General features: G+C 35.6%; 1 protein-coding gene across 1 annotated transcript; it reads left to right on the top strand.

The window, feature by feature from the left end:
* The first annotated feature begins 6,806 nt into the window (after window positions 1–6,806).
* LOC131438579 (uncharacterized) lies at window positions 6,807–8,311 on the top strand. Its single transcript, XM_058608687.1, has 2 exons — window positions 6,807–7,355; window positions 7,529–8,311. The coding sequence occupies exons 1-2, from the start codon at window positions 7,247–7,249 to the stop codon at window positions 8,269–8,271; spliced, it is 852 nt and encodes a 283-aa protein (XP_058464670.1). The 5' UTR covers window positions 6,807–7,246; the 3' UTR covers window positions 8,272–8,311.
* The last annotated feature ends 10,854 nt before the right edge of the window (window positions 8,312–19,165 follow it).

The raw sequence follows: 19,165 nt of genomic DNA, 5'->3' as shown, positions 1-19,165 counted from the left end.
GCGTTTGAACAGAAGTGTCATTACTTAGTAATGACACTTTTAATGATCGTGTAAGGGCCGCTATTAAAACTGCTCAAACGCTCGTCATTACTGCATTACTGTACATCATTACTTTTTAGCATTACACGTTCATTATTAATGATGAGTATTTGTAACTACTCTAACAATAGCAATAGCAATATTTTTATTTTCGTTTAGTTAATGAAATATTAACAATTTAAATCTACACTTTGTCATTTTTTCGCGTATAGTTCTAAAGATATTCTGCACTTCCACAAAAAAATAAGAAGAAGAAATAATGTTGGTAATGATGGAAGATCCGAAATTCCATCATTACTCGTGTCATTACTGAACTCGTAGACCTTACACGATCATTAAAAGTTCCATTACTTTTTAGTAATGACACTTTTAATCATCGTGTAAGGGCCGCTAATGAATGACATTACATGGAATTTCATCCGAGCTTGCATGACACAAGATCAGAGCATACAAATTGAAACTTCAAATCGTTTTATGGCACTTTTTGTCTTGCTGTCTAGCAACAACCTACCTACTTCCCGTGCTTCCAACCAGCGATGCCAGATAGTTGTAGTGTCATTTCCGTAGATTGGCATATTTCTCGGAAGCTCTCACGATGAAAACCCTTTTTTTGTGCTCGCCAGACAAAACTAGTTTCCGTAGTTCTCCGTTGATAAATTGTAATTTCCGTAGAAAAACTCCAATTTCCGTAGATTTTGTCTACGGATCCGTAGATCCGTAGAAAATGTTCGAATCCGTAGATCTACGGAGATTTCCGTAGATCTGACCTCGCTGCTTCCAACTGCTTCGCTTTTGCATCGATTGACCAATCAGAGCGATGCTTTCTCTTTAATATATTGCTTACTGCTTCAAAACCGTCGTCTATGGTAGGGAAATCCGATATGCCGGAGATTTTTAGCAGACAAAACAGGACACTGTTCGCTACTAATCAAAATTTCAATCATATATAATTGAAAATACGTGGCTTGATACATTCAAATCGAAACTTAGAACTATTTCCAATCAAATGATGAACGTCATTGATACAAAATAGCTGTAAGTGTTTAAAACCTGACCACATTTCTACGTGCATTTTGCCTTGAGTTTCTGATTTGCACCCCTATATAGAAAATAAAGATGTGTTCCGCATCAAAAAAGGAAAATAGTTACAAGCGCTGAGCACAAACCGACGCTCATACAGTATTAACACCGATAAATCTATTCTGTATTTCGATCGAATTGCATTCATTCTATAATTTGATCGAGTGATGTCTTTGTTTGGAAAACTCGATTGAAATACAGAATGCAAAATTTCGTTTTTGATCGGTTGCCCGCTTAGAAATAGGGTTAATCCGGGTGAGACGTCACCAGGTATAGATCCCATACTTTAGATTCGATTCATTGGTATGTGTGAGTGTGTCACACAAAACAGCGTCGTTCATGTTGCAGAGACCGTCAAATTTTGTAGCGTTGTTTTTGTAAGTAATTGTTTCCCCAGTTTTGTATAAATTCTTACGAATCCACGCGTTCATTGCATTATGTGAAACTTTTAAAAAGTTTATTAGTTATGTTTAGGGCTACCACCTCGGATGCATCCCTCTCGCAGCAGTAATTTTATTTCTGAAAAAACACGCTCTAGAATTTATAGAGTTATTCGTTTATCTCTCCGGCTTATCATATCATGCAATAGCTGTGTTGTTATATCTGTTCCTGGAGACATAACATAATTAAAACTAACTATTGATATAATTACTAGAAATATAACAACGCGTGGAAGATGCGCATTGTATTGACTAAGTGAGCTGACAATTAGCCCGATTCTACAATCCGACGGATTTGTGATACGAACGAATCTAAACTTTCGTTCGAGTTCGAATTTTGCATTCTTCACACTTAGAAAATTTCGCAGTATTCGGTAATTTTTTACCGAATTTTCAACAGCTGAACGTTCGGTAATCAGTTCGGTAATTGAATTGATTACCGATCGTTCGGTAATTGCTGAACTGTCAAACATCTACCGTAAACTGTAAACCAAATGGATCTAACAGATTGTTCGGTAATTTTTGTTTGTTTGTTTTTCTTTTGTTAAAATTCTGGATTTTCGGATTTCAAAAAACAACACATATTCACAAAAACGAATGAAGAAATTTATTTTATTCCACGATAAATTTAAAAAGTGTCAGATGTTCCGACTGACCGGAATTATGAGCGCCTTCCAAAACACTGGACAATCCGTCGGGTCCAACAAAAATTACCCTTGAACGATTTGTGTTGGCAGCAAGTGGACAAGTGAAACAAAATTATTTTCTGCCTATAAGTAAACAAAAAGCTGTTAGTGGCTCTAATGTCTTGAAAACTTTTATCACCTGTACCTCAATCCATTCGATGAACCCTTCAACATTTTTTTCGCTTGGTTAATAAAAAGACACTCACTGAATATTTTAATAACTGTTTGACAATTAGTTTCATGACAATCAGTTTTCACAGAAGTTCGGTTATTGGAAGATAACTTTACCAAACGGACAGTATGATTTTTACCGTATTCGGCGACTATTCAGGTTTACCGTATCAATTGTATATCTAATACAGAATCCTGTGATGAAAATTTACGTTGAACTGATCGTTCGGTGAAAATTTGCATAATTGTTGTAAAATAAAACCCTAGTACCGAAATATCTGTTATTTCTATAGATTACCGAAAGTTCTCGTCAAAAATATTACCGAACAAATGAATTAAATCTTACACACTAAGATTTAATTAATTTGTTCGGTAATATTTTTGACGAGAACTTTCGGTAATCTATAGTAATAACAGATATTTCGGTACTAGGGTTTTATTTTACAACAATTATGCAAATTTTCACCGAACGATCAGTTCAACGTAAATTTTCATCACAGGATTCTGTATTAGATATACAATTGATACGGTAAACCTGAATAGTCGCCGAATACGGTAAAAATCATACTGTCCGTTTGGTAAAGTTATCTTCCAATAACCGAACTTCTGTGAAAACTGATTGTCATGAAACTAATTGTCAAACAGTTATTAAAATATTCAGTGAGTGTCTTTTTATTAACCAAGCGAAAAAAATGTTGAAGGGTTCATCGAATGGATTGAGGTACAGGTGATAAAAGTTTTCAAGACATTAGAGCCACTAACAGCTTTTTGTTTACTTATAGGCAGAAAATAATTTTGTTTCACTTGTCCACTTGCTGCCAACACAAATCGTTCAAGGGTAATTTTTGTTGGACCCGACGGATTGTCCAGTGTTTTGGAAGGCGCTCATAATTCCGGTCAGTCGGAACATCTGACACTTTTTAAATTTATCGTGGAATAAAATAAATTTCTTCATTCGTTTTTGTGAATATGTGTTGTTTTTTGAAATCCGAAAATCCAGAATTTTAACAAAAGAAAAACAAACAAACAAAAATTACCGAACAATCTGTTAGATCCATTTGGTTTACAGTTTACGGTAGATGTTTGACAGTTCAGCAATTACCGAACGATCGGTAATCAATTCAATTACCGAACTGATTACCGAACGTTCAGCTGTTGAAAATTCGGTAAAAAATTACCGAATACTGCGAAATTTTCTAAGTGTGTAGTGTGTTCATTCCGTTCGACTTGTATGATTCGATCGACTCTCGTTCGGGTACACTTGAAATTTCGAACACTAACCATCAAAGCTGTCAACACTACTTACACGTTCTTTTTCTTTTTATATTATTCATTTCTTAGTAAACGAAACCGTCACACTTGTATAAACAAGTTAGAACGATTCTAAACCGAACAGAAGTAATGCGTACGCAAGTCGATCGAGTAATGTTCGAAAATTGAAAAACTCGAACGAATGATATTCGAGTTCATACCCAACTCGAACGGAATGCAGAATGGAAATTGCACATTAGATCGGAATATTTCGAATCGATCGACGTACAGAATAGGGATGAATATTCAGAACAAGGCTTGTTTTCAAGCAATGTTCCTTGAATATCCCAATTGCAACGAACGCCAATGAACATCGTTTGCTTCCCTTTGCCTTTGTTCGATAATCACTTTGATATTCGGACTTGTGCGTACATTCGGGTGCGAACGAAACCAACGCTGCTTCGTTGCTTGCATGAAGATCTATTCTATTGCAGTTATTATTCGCAAAAAACACTCCCCCGAATGACTTGAGTTGAATAAGGAACGAATATTCATGCAGCGATCAACGTTGTTCGAGACGGGTGTGAGTAATATAAGATATGCGCGCTGAAGATGGATGAATGAATTAGTTACACGAAGAATATGTGCAACATTGTTTTGATGTCTTCCAGCATGAATCGTCAAAAAAAATCTCAGTAAATCTTCGTTGTTGTGTGAAAAGTAGTAGTTAAATCTGAATGTTGGTTTTTATTAGGCTAATCTCGAAATGCATTCTCCATTTTATTGATTTCCGCTAGTTTCCGAGCACCTTGGGGTTTTACTAAATCATCAATAAGAAAAAGTAACGTTTTTATCTTCAGTGATTTAAGTTTTATACTTGGCGAAAATATGAAAGCTCACGAAGGATTACTTATGCTCGAAAATTCAACTAGATGTTAAAATCATAAACTGAAAAGAAACCATTCGGAAAGACCGGTATTACCGACACATAACAGTGTACAAAGAGCTTTGGCGTAACAAAACACTACACAAAAAATAAATAAAACACATAAAAAAGAAATAAAAATAATTAAATCAACAGTACTATAAAATAGACTTCAGATATATATTAGGAGTATATTATGTAACTTTTGATAATTTGAAGGGGGAAAAAAGCTTATTTTTTAACCCCCAAATTTATGTAATGTGCACATAACTGTGAAAATGTAACTGTAGTTTCACAATAAAAATGGAAATCTGAGAAAAAGCCAGAGGTTACGAGAAGGGTACATTCATACTTGATAAAACACAATGGATGATAAATTAAAATTAGAACACATAGGAAACGCGTTGCACGATAAGCAAATTATTCTAAATGGCTCATGCCATCTGTATAATGCATTCAGTTTTCAAAAGAACGATAATACGTGCAATTAGAACCCATAAACACTTTCACTACAAAAAGCTTGAGAATAAGTTCTTTTCGATTCCGAAGGTACAATGTGTAGTAAACACTAACGATGTTAACAGTCATTCTCAACTAAACTAAGTGGGAAGACATGGGTATTGGATGAGAATCTTTGCACGCAGCGACAGAATCAAAGGGGAAGAATTCATAGAGATGAATATGGATCAAATTAGAAAAGGTATAACTATGTGCCATGCTGAAGCAACTCATTTCATCGGTGTAAATCATAATACTACTAGAGCTATATCATTCAAATGGGTATAAAATACTGTACTGCTCGATATAACGAAGAGTTGAAGATGTCTTCCAGCAGTAAATTCGACTAGTTCTTCAACGCTACGAAATTCTCGATGATTTCAATGACGTGAATTGTTGAATGAATGATTTTAGTTAACTTTCAAACTTTAAATTAACTCTCATAATCGTTTTCTTACAGACAACATGTTTTTAATTTTTTTCTCAAAAAACAAATGACAGTGCTTTTTAAACTCTCATCAGAAACCGTGTTAATTGCGATGTAAATAAATAAAACGGTGTAAATAAATAAAACGGTGCTAAAAACCGTGTAAAAAGGACCTTAGTGTATATATGTAATTAAGGTATATCGTACGATAGGCCCTTGCGAATGTTACAAAATATAATGCTCATGCTCTGCTTTACAACCTTCATTTACACAATAATCGATATAATCTCGTAGATAGAAGCCCAATCTACGAAATTTTGCACAATATGCTTGAATTCCATGTTTGAAACTTGAGTAATGAGCATTATTTTTCGAAACTTTCAAAAAGGTTTATCGCACGATATGCCCTAATCACATGTTAGTACCGAAATGTGCACTAATCAGCATATGGTTACTCATGTGATACCGAAAAACCTTTAACGACTACTTTCTGATGACGGCCAGAAAGTTGTCACGGTTTCAAGTGTTTCAATAAACCATTAGTTAACATCCACTTTGAAGAAAATTTCCTGACGAAAGATCAATTCCGATTCCGATCGATAATGAATTTTGGTACCTGATATATGATCTTATCTGCAAATGACGCTTATTCTTCGCTTACCTTATCTCTTGATTATTTCCAATCCAATCGGCAATCTTTCCCTCTAACACTGCATATTGGGCCAATTATAATTTTCTTTGAAATATTTCTGAATCATTTTTGATCATGCTTTTATTCTCAGTGTTGGCGTGCTCCCACCTACACTGCACAGATGACGCATGTTTTTCAATGTTTTGACAAATTTCTCGGTTAATTTTTCAAAAGGGCGTATAAGCAAGTGACAGTTTCTCTTTGTTTACTTTTTCTTTTTTTAATTACCAAGCGTTATTCCACGTTTATCACTCAACTCTTTGCATGAAATGATACCCGAAACTTTCGACTTTCAAACAGAATAGTGATATCGAAGAAAATCTTTTTAATCACATCACAATAATCGAAATAGAGAGTGATTAAAGATAAACTGTCACTTGCTTATACGCCCTAACGAAAAATCAATGGAAAATTGTCAAAAACGCGTTTTAATTTTCAAGGTTTGCAGTTTTGCTCACAAATTATCTATTGAGTGCTACAAATATTTTTGTTCTGTAAAAATTTAGAGACTTCTGTTCGATGTTCTAACAAACATTGCTTAGATAATTGGTGACAGTCACAGTCCTTTAATAATTCTTTGTCTCTAGTTTTGCTCGGAAAATCAATAAAAGTTTTCGCTTTCATTGAAATCATTGCAGACTTCTTTCAAACCGGTTTCGGGACATTTTAAATTTGGCCCTGGCATCCCTGTTAGTGACAGTTCAGCGGTAGCGGATCTTGCATTTGCAATATTTTTCAGGTTTCAAGAATCGTCGGATTCATCGGTGCAGGGCAACTGCAAATTGTAGAACGTTATTTATAATTAAATATTGTTTGACGCAACTTTTCAGCAGCTGCCTGCGATTTTACGTGTAGTTTGTTGTTTCATTTCTACGTAGTGATTGTAATGCAACAGTAATATTTTCGCGAGTTCTTAGTTATTGACGTGTTTTTCTATGAACAATAACTTGTTGCTTTTATTGAGTGGAATCAAATTTTTCAATGCGGTACTGTGATGTGATAAACGACGGATAAGAGCTCTACGTGCTTATCAGTAAAATGGAAACAAAAAGCAATGCTGAGTCAGAAGGTCTGGATACCGGTAACAGTTCGTCTGTTCTTACGTTCCAGACCCATAACTTGGAAACGGTAGCGGAGGAGAGTGAAGGTTTGTTTTTTTTTTGTTGCAAGGGATTGCTCAATGAAACTTTTCGGTGGCGGTGTTCACTTCTTGCTAAGCGGCATTCGTTAGCTGAGATTTTGTTGCTGTTACTCTTGCCAAGGAAGCAAGTTGCGTAAAGAAAGCTTAATTCAATCCTTATTTTGTTGCTTTCATTGCAGATGCGAGAAAAGCAACGTTTAATCTAAACGATAAACTACTTGTGGAAGACAGTACAAAATCTGAGCTATCGAAATATCTCTTCAGATTGCTACAACGCTTTATCCGTCAGTACCAACATGAGTTAGAAATTAATCAGTTCGACCTTCTGCTGATGACGATATACTGCATATCGCTTGAAGTCGGGTTTATACCCTGGGGTCATCGATTGGAGGAAAATGGGAAGTTACTTCAATCGCGTTATCCTTCGTACGACTATCGTATTGTTAGTCTATTTTCGACAATAGTTCCAACCAACTTCTATAACCGGACTAGCCGCAGTTATCGGTTAAATTTTTACCTGCAAGGATCTACTCAAAAATGTATTTTGGTAGGCATCAAAAGTGGAGATTTCCTATGTCTTACGTTCAACGTTCCCAGCCTAGCGAACATCTCCGGTAAGAGTGTTTTGCTTCCAGTCGCGCGCTATGTTCCTTTAATAAATTTCCACAAGCTAAATCTTTCCTGCCAGAATTTAAAAGAGCTTAGCCACAAACTAAAGAACTGCATTTTCGTCCCGATTCGCGATGCAGTTTGTCTTGACACAAAGATTACAATGTATCCTTCTCTGAACGGTTTACCGGATGAGGTTGTAGCGATGCTGTTTGTTAAATATCTCGACAAGAAAGCCACATTACGAATGGCCAATAGTTGCTCAAGATTAAGAACGCTTGCTTTTGCTTATTGTGGTAAATGGTTTACTTAGCTGGTTTTACTAGACTTATAATAAATATCGTTTGTGCAAAGTTGTGTTATTCGCTGAAATGGAACAAAAAGAAACTCTTGATGTATGGTTGATAAGTAACAGAAGTTTAATTGGTGATGGTTTAAACATAACGAAGTGGCTACACCTCTTGCTCGTGTAAATAGTATAAGTAGTCCCAACATAGGAATTAAAAAATAACGAAATAGGATAAGTTCATCAACCAAAATTATCGCTAATGAAAACTCAGCTTTTTTCTGACTACTACTACCGTTTTTTTTCTAATAACGGTCAAGAGGCAATCTGAGTAGTGTGGCACAATTTTATTTGACAGAAAGATAAGAAATAGCTCTATTAAAATTCTCAGAGCCATTTACAAAAATACAAAAAAGCGATCATTTGTGATAACGTTTTTTTTTGCATATTGCTCGTCCTTACTAACGCTTATCCGGACTAAGTGGTACTCTAGTTTCGGGTAAACCGAGAAACGTATGCTCCTAGACAAATGTCGCCGGTATCACTCGTGGCCTACAGCCATCTTGCGGTGATTAGAGGATATAGAATTAATACATATTGCCCAAACTGAATACAGAATTATGTCAGCTTCTCCAAAAATATTAATATAAAAAAAATTGTCTGGGTTGTAAACAACGACAACTATATTTTTCCCTTGGGTAATGCATGAATTGATGTGATCGCATATCATTTCGTTTCATCAATGCGATTCCAAAAAGCTTAAGCATGGAAAGAAAGTGTGAATTTGGCTGGTAAAACAGTAACGTGGATACAATCCAGAGAAAACTTTTTTTTTCGTAAGATGCAAATCACTCTAAAACCCTGGATTAAATCAGCTGCTCATCTAATCCGAAATAGTCTTACCAGAGAGAACAGACATCCGAGTAGAGATTTCAATTTGTGTAAGAAATTCAACGGTTGTTTTAAAAAGCAGTAGACGCGCTTTAAGCAGTCCAGTAATCCCACATGGGCTCTTGCGTTCGAGCTTTCATTCAATGGTAATTCATGCGTGCAAAGTCGTGCGCAACGATGATTTTTGACGGAGTTTTACTTGTACGCTTTACACAGTTCATTTCATTCTTACAGCGATAATAAAATTTCGTGATGCGAAAATTTCCATGAATTATGTTTTGAAAGTATTATAATATTTCAGTATAGTTTATCAAATATTTTCACAAAAGATTTCCTGCTTAATTTTTAATTCGTCCGTTGGTTAAGAAACTTTTAAATCGTCACTGCAATAAAATCCTGAAAGATAGCTCAAATGGAAAAGTTTGTTTATTTCCTTTTCCTGTAAAATCTGTAGAAATCTGCATTAAATTCTGAGTGAAATCTGTATTCAGTTCAACTAAGTAGACGCAAATGTTATCAGATTTTCTGACAGCTCATGTGCAATCACAAATACCAAACCGCCTCAGACAGTTCGGTATATTTTCCTTAAATGAACCTTTCTCTCAGATAACAGATATACAGGCACGAACAGAAGATTTCAAAATACAAAATTCAGATTTGCTTTACTCGACTGTTCGCCGCGAACTTTCAAAACGTTCCACTACGTTTCAGAACGATAACAAAATTCTCTTGCATGTAATAGAAACATTCCAACTACAACAATTTGAACACTTCTCACGCGATTTCCCTAATGTCGTTTTCGTTTTTAAATTGCACTACACTGGTGTAGCGAAAGCTGCACTGAAACCGTTCGTTTTTACCAATTGCACTACACCAGTGCTACACTTTTTCTGCACCGATACCACTGGTGTAGCACTCATCAAAAGTTTGGTGTAGCCCTGCGCAATGGAATCGTTTATTGTAGTCAATGGTTACTGTTTATGTTTTCGTCATTTTTGTTCGTTTATTCATGCCTCAGTGTAGCACCGGTGTAGTGCAAATTAAAAACGAAAACGCCATAAGAATTCTTACCCTCTACAAACTTGGCACGAGTTGAATAAGTGATATGCAACAGTTTTCGTGGCATAAAGTCATCATTAACAGCCGTTCGCGTCGGATAGCCAGTCATCAGCCTGTTAGCGAAAACTGAATATATAATCTTCATCACTTACTAGCCCCGTGAAGATCGTTAGCATGCAATGAATTGTTTGTGAGAAGAACGACGTTCAGGACCACGAGAGAGCAAACTATATTCACGGCTTCTGTGCTTCATGAAGACACTAATACCAGCACACTATACCATCTGTGCATATGTGGAATATATTTGCTTCCACTAGCGTTTTGTTTGTGTGGTTCTTTTTGGCTGGAAAGGTGTCCTCTTTGTGAGCGGTGGAATTGTTCGCTCACAATGCAATGGAAACTATACATTCATTCACCGGTGAATGAATATTCCAAACCCTGAGTGCGAATTAAAATTTGGGGGTACATTCCGAATCCAAAACGAATACCGCTCAAACTGAAATAAATTCATTTGGTAATCGACTATCCAAATCTGCAAACCCGATAAACCTGATTAATTTATGTGAAATGGACATTTTTATACTAATCACCCTGCATTTTCTAAACCAGAAGTCGGATCTGACTAAAAAGTAAGAGGTTTTATAGAATTTTAAGACCTCTCATTTGAATCATAGATGATTCTTAGATTTCATTTGAATCTTTGATCGGTTCAGCCATCTACGAGAAAAATTAATTGCATTATTTTAATTTCGTTTCACATATCATCCTGTGGTTCCGCAATCAGAAGTCGGATCCAAACGTAATTCAGGAACCTTGTTTGGGAGTATACGACTTTTCATATGAATCTGAGTTTGTAGAAAACGGTTTAACCATCTCCGAGAAAAATGAGTGAAATTATTTGTCACACACGCATTTGCTGATCTCGACGAACTGAGTCGTATGGTATATTGGAGTTATGTTGTTGAAGAATTAACTACTTTAAGTAGTTTAAATCAAAATAATTATGGAATTACTTTCAACTCGAAAATGCTGATATCATCTGGTTTACATATATCATATTCGAAAGATTATGTTGCCAAAAACGAACCGTGCTAAAATTGGTCCGAGGCAAATTGTCATAAAAAAGGATGCTGTACACAGAGTAAAAGCAAAGATATCATATTAACAAGATATCCAGCTCTCACATTTCCCGAACAAATCATTGGCAACATCCTTTTTTGCGAGCATGTCGCCCCCAGGCGAGCCCGCATCGAATATTATACATAGAAGTAGGGGAGAAAAATGTCAAATTCGCGCGCGCCAAAATAGCAGGGTTGCGCACCCATACAATTGACATGATATGTTGAATGTGATGCCGTGCGATGGCGTTGCTGAACTGAAGATTGACTTCGCTCCAAGCTGACAGGGTCTGGTAAAAGACAACTTTATTCCGATGTCGTTTGAATAACACGTGACTTCAATCGGAATAGAACCAAATAACTAGTCATTTTTAACAACAAAACAAAACAAAAATTTTAGGTGAAGTGAACGTAGCACCCAAAATAGTATCGATCGTGGTGACATCTGCAAGTATTCGTCACGCTGCTTGAGCAAATTTTACACGCAGTTCATATGCGAGCATTTGTGCCTCATGGTGCCTTTGATGAGATCAAAATCGGTACTTTAAAAATAAGCTGGTTGTAACATAAATAAACAATCAATAATGCAATCGTTTTACAGTTTACCATATTTTTTATACAAAAGATAGAGGTTTTTCGATCGATTCTCTCCTGAAAACTGTACGGTGTACCTAAAATTGGTTGATTTCTCTCCAAGCCGATTGGGTTTGTATTAGGTAAAGTGACAAGTAGTTCCATGACAGCCATGACAAAATATATGGGAAGGTTAGTTATATCTACTAATAAGTTATATTTGCTTTATTTTAGCTTACTGAGCACTTACACTATTGGGTAGTTTTGCTTTTTGTGTTTCAACAACAGTGGAAAATTGATCGAAAGAAAATGTTTAAATCAACTCAAAATTTAGTAAAAAGTATTCAATTGATAGGTCCTTTTTCCTGTGCAGTAAATTCTCCCAACCCCTCTTAACATGCTGAACCCGCACAATCCCACATAAACTTTTATCAAATCGACAGATTCTTCTTAAACTTTGCTAAACTCGCACAAACCTGCCGAAACTGTCCCTAGACTTTGTTATTTAAGTGCTTGTCGGATTGTTTCTGAGTTGGTCACTGATTTGCGAACAGCGGATCAGAAAATTTGTGTGAGTTTTACAAAAATTTCTTCTATGAGCTTTAGTAAAGTTTGGTTTAGAATAAGTAAAGCGCCTAGGATAAAAATCATACATACACTTACGAACCATTTCCTGACCATTTTTACAGAATCGGTTACAGACAGTTCTCAACTGTCCGGCCTGAATGCAGCCCCCCTGGAACCCGATGTATCAGATAATTCCTACTTGCTGCAGTATGTGGGTAAATCAGTCCACGAGGGTATTATTGCACCAAATCGTCGATCCAGTGAAAATTCCCGCGATGGAAGTGATGGTGGTAAGTTAATATATACAACAACCCGATCTTCGACACGCGAGTGAGGTGCTTTGTCGTTTTTATCGTTTGGATAACAGATTGTAGCTGCTGAGTTCCGTTGGAATCTTGATAAGGCAGACAATGCGTGTATTGGTGTTAACAGTGATTAGGAGTATTTAGTTCAGCGTTTATTTCTTGTTGGGGGTAGATAACGATTGTTTGGTTCTGCTTGTAGCTTGATGGTTCAATATTGAAATCAGTGCTTACACTGATAGTGAAAACTTCAGGGGAATTTCGAACCTCCCTTTGATTCTGACTGGAAAATTGCCCGAAAATCGTAATATTGCAACGTTTGAGAAATGGAGCTTTAACTGAAAGCAAAATGTCACGTTTTAGCAGTTGAGGAATTGAATACGGGTTTTAAAAAACATTCCTTTTTTTATTTTGAAGCACTTGCAAATTTGAACAATATTGATGTAAAACGTTCATTAATGACTTAGTTATGACAAAATAAGATTAGAAAACCAACGATATCGTTTCTTCGGAGTTACTGATTTTGTATGTAAAATACACACCAGTCTATGATAATTTGTTATTTCGCTTGGAAAACCGTTTTATAGTATAAAATTTAAATTGTCTGAATTGTCACAAATGAAAAAAAAACAACATATAGCGTTTTTGTATTCAACGTTGTTCTACTGTTGTAAGGCAGAAAATGAAGCCTTAATTATTACCAAATTGCAGCGAGTATTGGCATATTGCCACAAAACTCAATTACCGGTAGCGACACCGGCAAATGAAAAATGAAACCGGGAAAAGAAAGACTCGTCCGAAAAAGTTCATGTCGGCAGTTATGATTTGCCACGATTAAAAATAAAAGGGGGGAAGAAAATTGATTTGACGGTGATTACTACTACTTTTTCTAGTGTGAACTACGATTAAATAAGAAAAATCTTCATGAATGTGTAAAATTGGGTTGGGTTAGTTTTTTTTACGGACGAGCAGTTTCACTATCGAGTACTATTAATTTTGATATTTTTTTGCTATTCCAGGGCATTTAAAAATGGCATTGAATCAAGTATAATGTTCCATTCTGAATAAACTTTAGTTTTCGCACAATGAATTAAGATCAACATTACCACATTGGAGTGAAAACTTTTTGTTCTACCTTTTCCAATGAATTTGCCCGTTTTTATTAAAAATATTTGAAAATACCCAAGTAACCACGACGCATTATAACTTTAGATTGTTTCAACTTTAAAAATTCGCGTAAAGAAATTGATTAAGTGCAGGGGAGTTACACATGTTTTTACAATGCTATTATATAGCTGAAAAGGGCGATTGCTAGACTCTTATAGGATCTGATAGGTGAAGCAGGAATTGCACATTATTAATGTCGCTATAATGCAAATACCGGCTTTATCGATGGTAGTGCTTGAATAATGAGTTACGAATGAAATTCACATATTGAAAAAGATATTTAATATTCAACATAAATATATGAAGATCACTATTAATGTTGTTTATGGCGTATTTTTTTATATTTATTTGGATTTGAACCCATAAACCGTGGCTCTCTAGTTCCGTAGTTAGCACCTTTCACCTTGAACCTTGCCATGTTTTGTTCGCAGATCTTTATCACTAATTGAATTAAAATCTTTTCACAATTTTACATAACATTTATATATGTTACTAATGCACAACACTGCACAATGTTAACAGTGTTGTTTTCGAATGTTTCGGTGTAAGTAAAAGGCCAATTTTCCTCGGTAATCCATTTTACTTCTGTACTACCGACGCATATTGGTAAATAAAGGTAAACTTAGACTAGCTTTAAATCATAGAACTACTCCACTTTACATAAATATCAAGACATTGATTTAATGCAGCTATTCAATTTCATTGCACTGTTGTTATTAAAGTTTCGTTGCTTCAACATATAGCATTGAATGTTGATATATAGCACGGCGGAAGGTTGTTGTAAGATAATGCTCAGTTACATTTTGAATGCAAATTTAATGCACTTTGCTTTGAAGTATGTAGGATTAGTGTAATTATACATTAACAATGTAAAAATAGAGTTGTAAATGTGCAGTGATATAATGCGTATGGTTACTTGGGTATGAACTAATTTAAAAATTCCCTACCGATTTGACAGTTCTTGCTGAAAGTACCATCTCTGAACGAGCAGCACCTCTGCATTTCATTTCAAAGTCAAAATACTTTTGTAATATCAAAAATCAATTGATTATCACAGAAAGCACAACATACTTCTCATCGAGTGCTCATGAAACACTGAGATGAACATGAAACAATATGATGGCAGATAATGATAGATAAGACTGATGCTTCGAAATTCTCTACATTCTCCTTCTGAATCATTTAATTCAGGCGTCCTGCTATAAAGTTAAAGTTGATTAGGAATAGTTGTTTGTATATTCTTAACTATTCAATTATTATCATAAACAGGGTGATACTACTATTTTCTTATTATTTTCGCAAAATATATTGCAAAAAATGTTGCACAATATAGCAAGTATTCCTGTTTTAATACATTACTAATTATTCACAACCTTGATATATATGGGGCATTCCACGCAAAATCAGCCACCCAATTTTTTTTTCATTTAACTATTTTTATTTTGGTAAAGAACTCGAAAATATTCGACACGTATTTTTTTTAATTTGAATATGGTACGCGGAATTTTCGAGATATGATTTTTTGAAGTTTCGCGTTTACAAAAATGAGACTTTTTTCAACAGTCTATACTGTAAAACCCAATAAAGATACAAAATTTCACCCAAGGCATGAAATGTGCGTCTTTCAAATTTGCGTTTCCATAACACAACCTTTAAAATAAATTTAATGAAAAAAGTTAAAAATTAATAACCGAATAAAAAGAATTCAAACTTGGGCCTAATTTTATTCTTTTTTTAGTTGAAAAAAGAAGCATTATGGGCTTAACTCAATCTTGGTAAAGTTTCAGAGTGGAAAGATTAATACTTTCGGAGCAGTGAATTTTTCGTACGCGCGGAGCGTACCGCAGCGCAACTCGCTAGAATACGGGCTTAACTTACCGACACATGTCGCGCCACTGATCGAATCCTAAATTTGACAGTTTATTGTTACAGTGAAGATCGCGATGTAAAAATGAATCCAAAAATCGAAAACATTCGTTGCGTCCGGTTTCTTCTTCCCTTCTTGAGAAATTCGATGTTTTGCAAGCAAATGATGTTTCGTGTGTGTTGTTTATTAATTTTTAACCTTTTTCATTAAATTTCTTTTAAAGGTTGTTTTATGGAATTGCTAATTTAAAAGCTAAAAAAAGACGCACATTTCATGTCTGGCCGAATTTTTGTATCTTTATTAGATTTTACAGTATAGGCTTTGGAAAAAGGCTCATTTTTGTAAAGACTGTTCCAGAAAGTATGGACGTACTTTGATTTCGCTGTAAATAATTCACAAGTGTTAGATATTCAAATTTTATTCGATATATTGATAATATTAGACTACAACAACAGAATAGAATTCTCAACATTTGCTACTTAGCCATTGTAGACTAGCTGGCGCACCTTCTTGCGAACGTTCCTCATTAAATTCCGTACAGACTTCTTGGCGACAAGTTTTGACACCTTTATTCCAATCTTTTTCGAACTGTTGAATGGTTTCGGCTGCCGAGACATGTTTCCTAAGATGTGCCTTCGTTAATGCCCAAAGTTTCTCAATTGGTCGAAGTTGTGGGCAATTGGTGGATTCATGTCTTTTGGGACGAAAGGGACATTTTTGGTACTATACCATTCTACCGTTGATTTCGAGTAGTGGTAAGAAGTAAGATCTGGCCAGAAAACAACAGGATCCTTGTGGCATCGAATCATGGGTAGAAGTCGTTTTTGTAAACATTCCTTGATGTATATTTCGCTGTTCATTGAAGCAGTAGTGATGAAGGGTTTCGAAATCTTACCGCAGCTACAAATTGCTTGCCAGACCATAGCTTTCTTACCAAATTTTTCGACTTCAATCGATGTCTCGGACTGGTTTAACAGTTGCCCATCTCGCACCGTATAATATTGTGGTCCCGGCAAGGATTTGTAATCGAATTTCACGTAGGTTTCGTCGTCCATGATTATGCAGTTCAAATTTCCAGCAAGAATCGTATTGTACAGCTTTCGAACCCTCGGCCTTATCGATGCTTCTTGTTTCGGACTACATTTTGGTTGTTTCTGCTTCTTATAGGTTCGAAGATTCAAACGTTCTTTAGCACGAAGAACATTTGATTTCGAAGTGCCCACTTTTTTGGCCACATCCCAAACTGAAACCTCCTTCTTTTGCTCGAACGCCTTCAGTATACGTTTATCCAACTGAGGGTTAGCAGGACCTTTTTTTCGACCCGTTTTCGGTTTATCCTCAAAGGTGTTATCCTCACCGAACTTCCTGATTGCATTTCGCACGGCTTTTTCACTTACTCCTTCCATTTTTGCTATCTTTCTCAGTGACAGTCCGCGTTCTGTGCACCATTTGTACACAATTTTTCGACGTTGTTCTGCTGAAAGTCCACGCATTTCGAAACAAACTAATGAAAACGAATAAACTGCATAACTGCACAAGTGGTTAGAGAAGAGTGTAAACAACAGGACACAGCCATAAAAATTGACAGATTCTGAACCATTGCGAAATGGCAGCGGCTTTTGGTTGCGTCCATACTTTCTGGGACAGTCTTTAAACGCGAAATTTCAAAAAATCATCTCTAAAATTCAACATATCATATTGAAATAAAAAAATACGTGTCGAATATTTCCGAGTTCTTTACCGAAAAAAAATAGATGAAAAAAAATTTGGGTGGCTGATTTTGCGTGGAATGTCCCATATATTCTCACTTTTCCGTGCAATAATATACAACGACCATAGCAACAATTATATTTACCGTGCAATATTACATCAAAATTACGGCACTACTCACCGCGAATTCATGGTAACATTTCTTCCAGTTGTCGTTGCAATATTACACGGAGAATTTTAAATTTCAATTGTATTTGTGCACAATATGTACTTTACTGATATTTTGCTTGAATTCTAATATATTGATATTCTTTGCACATCGGTTGAAACACATATCGAGCGAAATTAGAACTCCTTTTGCTGGGTGGTCAAGAATTGCATCGTTTGTCCTTCATCGTACAGGTAAGCCGAGAAAAACATTGTCGTTGTCGGACGTTAATATTGTTTCTCTTCAGGCAATCAATTCTGCCGCACGATGTATTATTATTCGTCGCATATACAATGTGTCTAGAGTAATCCACTACCTCCAATATAAACAGAGTGAACTTCCATTAGTGTGATTATATTGCCGAAATGGAATACACGTGAACCAATTATCCAATAAATTGGTTTATTTTGATGTTCCTTCGATACTAAGCTTTCGTAAAAAAACTTCGAAAGTTACACCGCTAAATTCTCATTCGTTTCTGTTTACCACGAACGCTCGCCATCGTTTTAGCACCGGGGTTGTCAGACAGCTGTCAACGTTTTTAGAGAAGGGGAACGGTGCTGGGCGGAATCAGATAAACGTAAGGTTGCGCAAAAGCAGAGTTGCCAGGTTATTTTTTCAAAAATCTGTCAAAATTCAAAATTTTTTCTGGATTTGTCTGGGTCTACTATATACAAGGAAATTTTTACCGGGCTTCATTTTCAGTGAGCAAAAAAAAAAAAGGTCTCCCCACCTATCGTATAGAGGCCAAAACCGTCAAGATCTAGTAAGATCTGACTAAATCTAGTAAAAAATGAAAAGTCTGGGAAAATTTCAAAAATCTGGCAAAAGATCTGTTTAGTTTGAGTGTCTGGCGAAACGAGGAAAATCTGGCATTTGCCAGACAAAGGCAACCTGGCAACGCTGCGCGAAAGAGCACAACGAAATTTTGTTTGTGATGTAGTAGTGCAAAGTCAGTCGTCAGCCGCAGGGTTGCCACATATACAGATTAATCTGCATTTTACAGATTTTTCAGATAAATTTGTGACCAAGATTCTGTATATGCAGATTACAGATTTTTGGCAAAAAATACAGATTTGTACAGATTTTTTATAGCGTTGATTAAAAATTGCTTCTGATAAGATGAAAAGATGGCCATAACGTAAGGTAGTAAAATAGAAAGATTACCAATTGATCAATCAGATTAAGTTTCACTTTCAGATTGGATTTTGAAAGTTTTTCGTCAAATCATTATTTTGAAAGGCTCCAACGCAAAAACAACTTCCAGCGTTTTTTCAACTACAAAATCATAAAATTCAGACTAAGAAAAGTTTTGGTTTCTTTAAATTTGGGTTCTAAAGACTTTTTCATTCCGTTGTGCTTCGATTTCTTAGCACTTCTATATACAGATTTTCAATACAGGTTTTTGAGCTCCCGATACAGATTTACAGATTTTTCTTCTGAAAAATGCAGATTTAAA

Source organism: Malaya genurostris, chromosome 3, assembly GCF_030247185.1.
Source record: "Malaya genurostris strain Urasoe2022 chromosome 3, Malgen_1.1, whole genome shotgun sequence".
Lineage (NCBI taxonomy): Eukaryota > Metazoa > Arthropoda > Insecta > Diptera > Culicidae > Malaya > Malaya genurostris.
Note: the sequence above shows the minus strand (reverse complement) of the source record. Positions and strands in the feature narration are given on the sequence as shown.

Excerpts from the sequence above, each read along its gene's own strand:
- LOC131438579 (XM_058608687.1), top strand. The coding sequence starts at position 7,247 with ATGGAAACAAAAAGCAATGCTGAGTCAGAAGGTCTGGATACCGGTAAC. Across the intron at positions 7,356-7,528 it reads GGTAGCGGAGGAGAGTGAAG|ATGCGAGAAAAGCAACGTTT; the intron begins GTTTGTTTTTTT and ends CTTTCATTGCAG.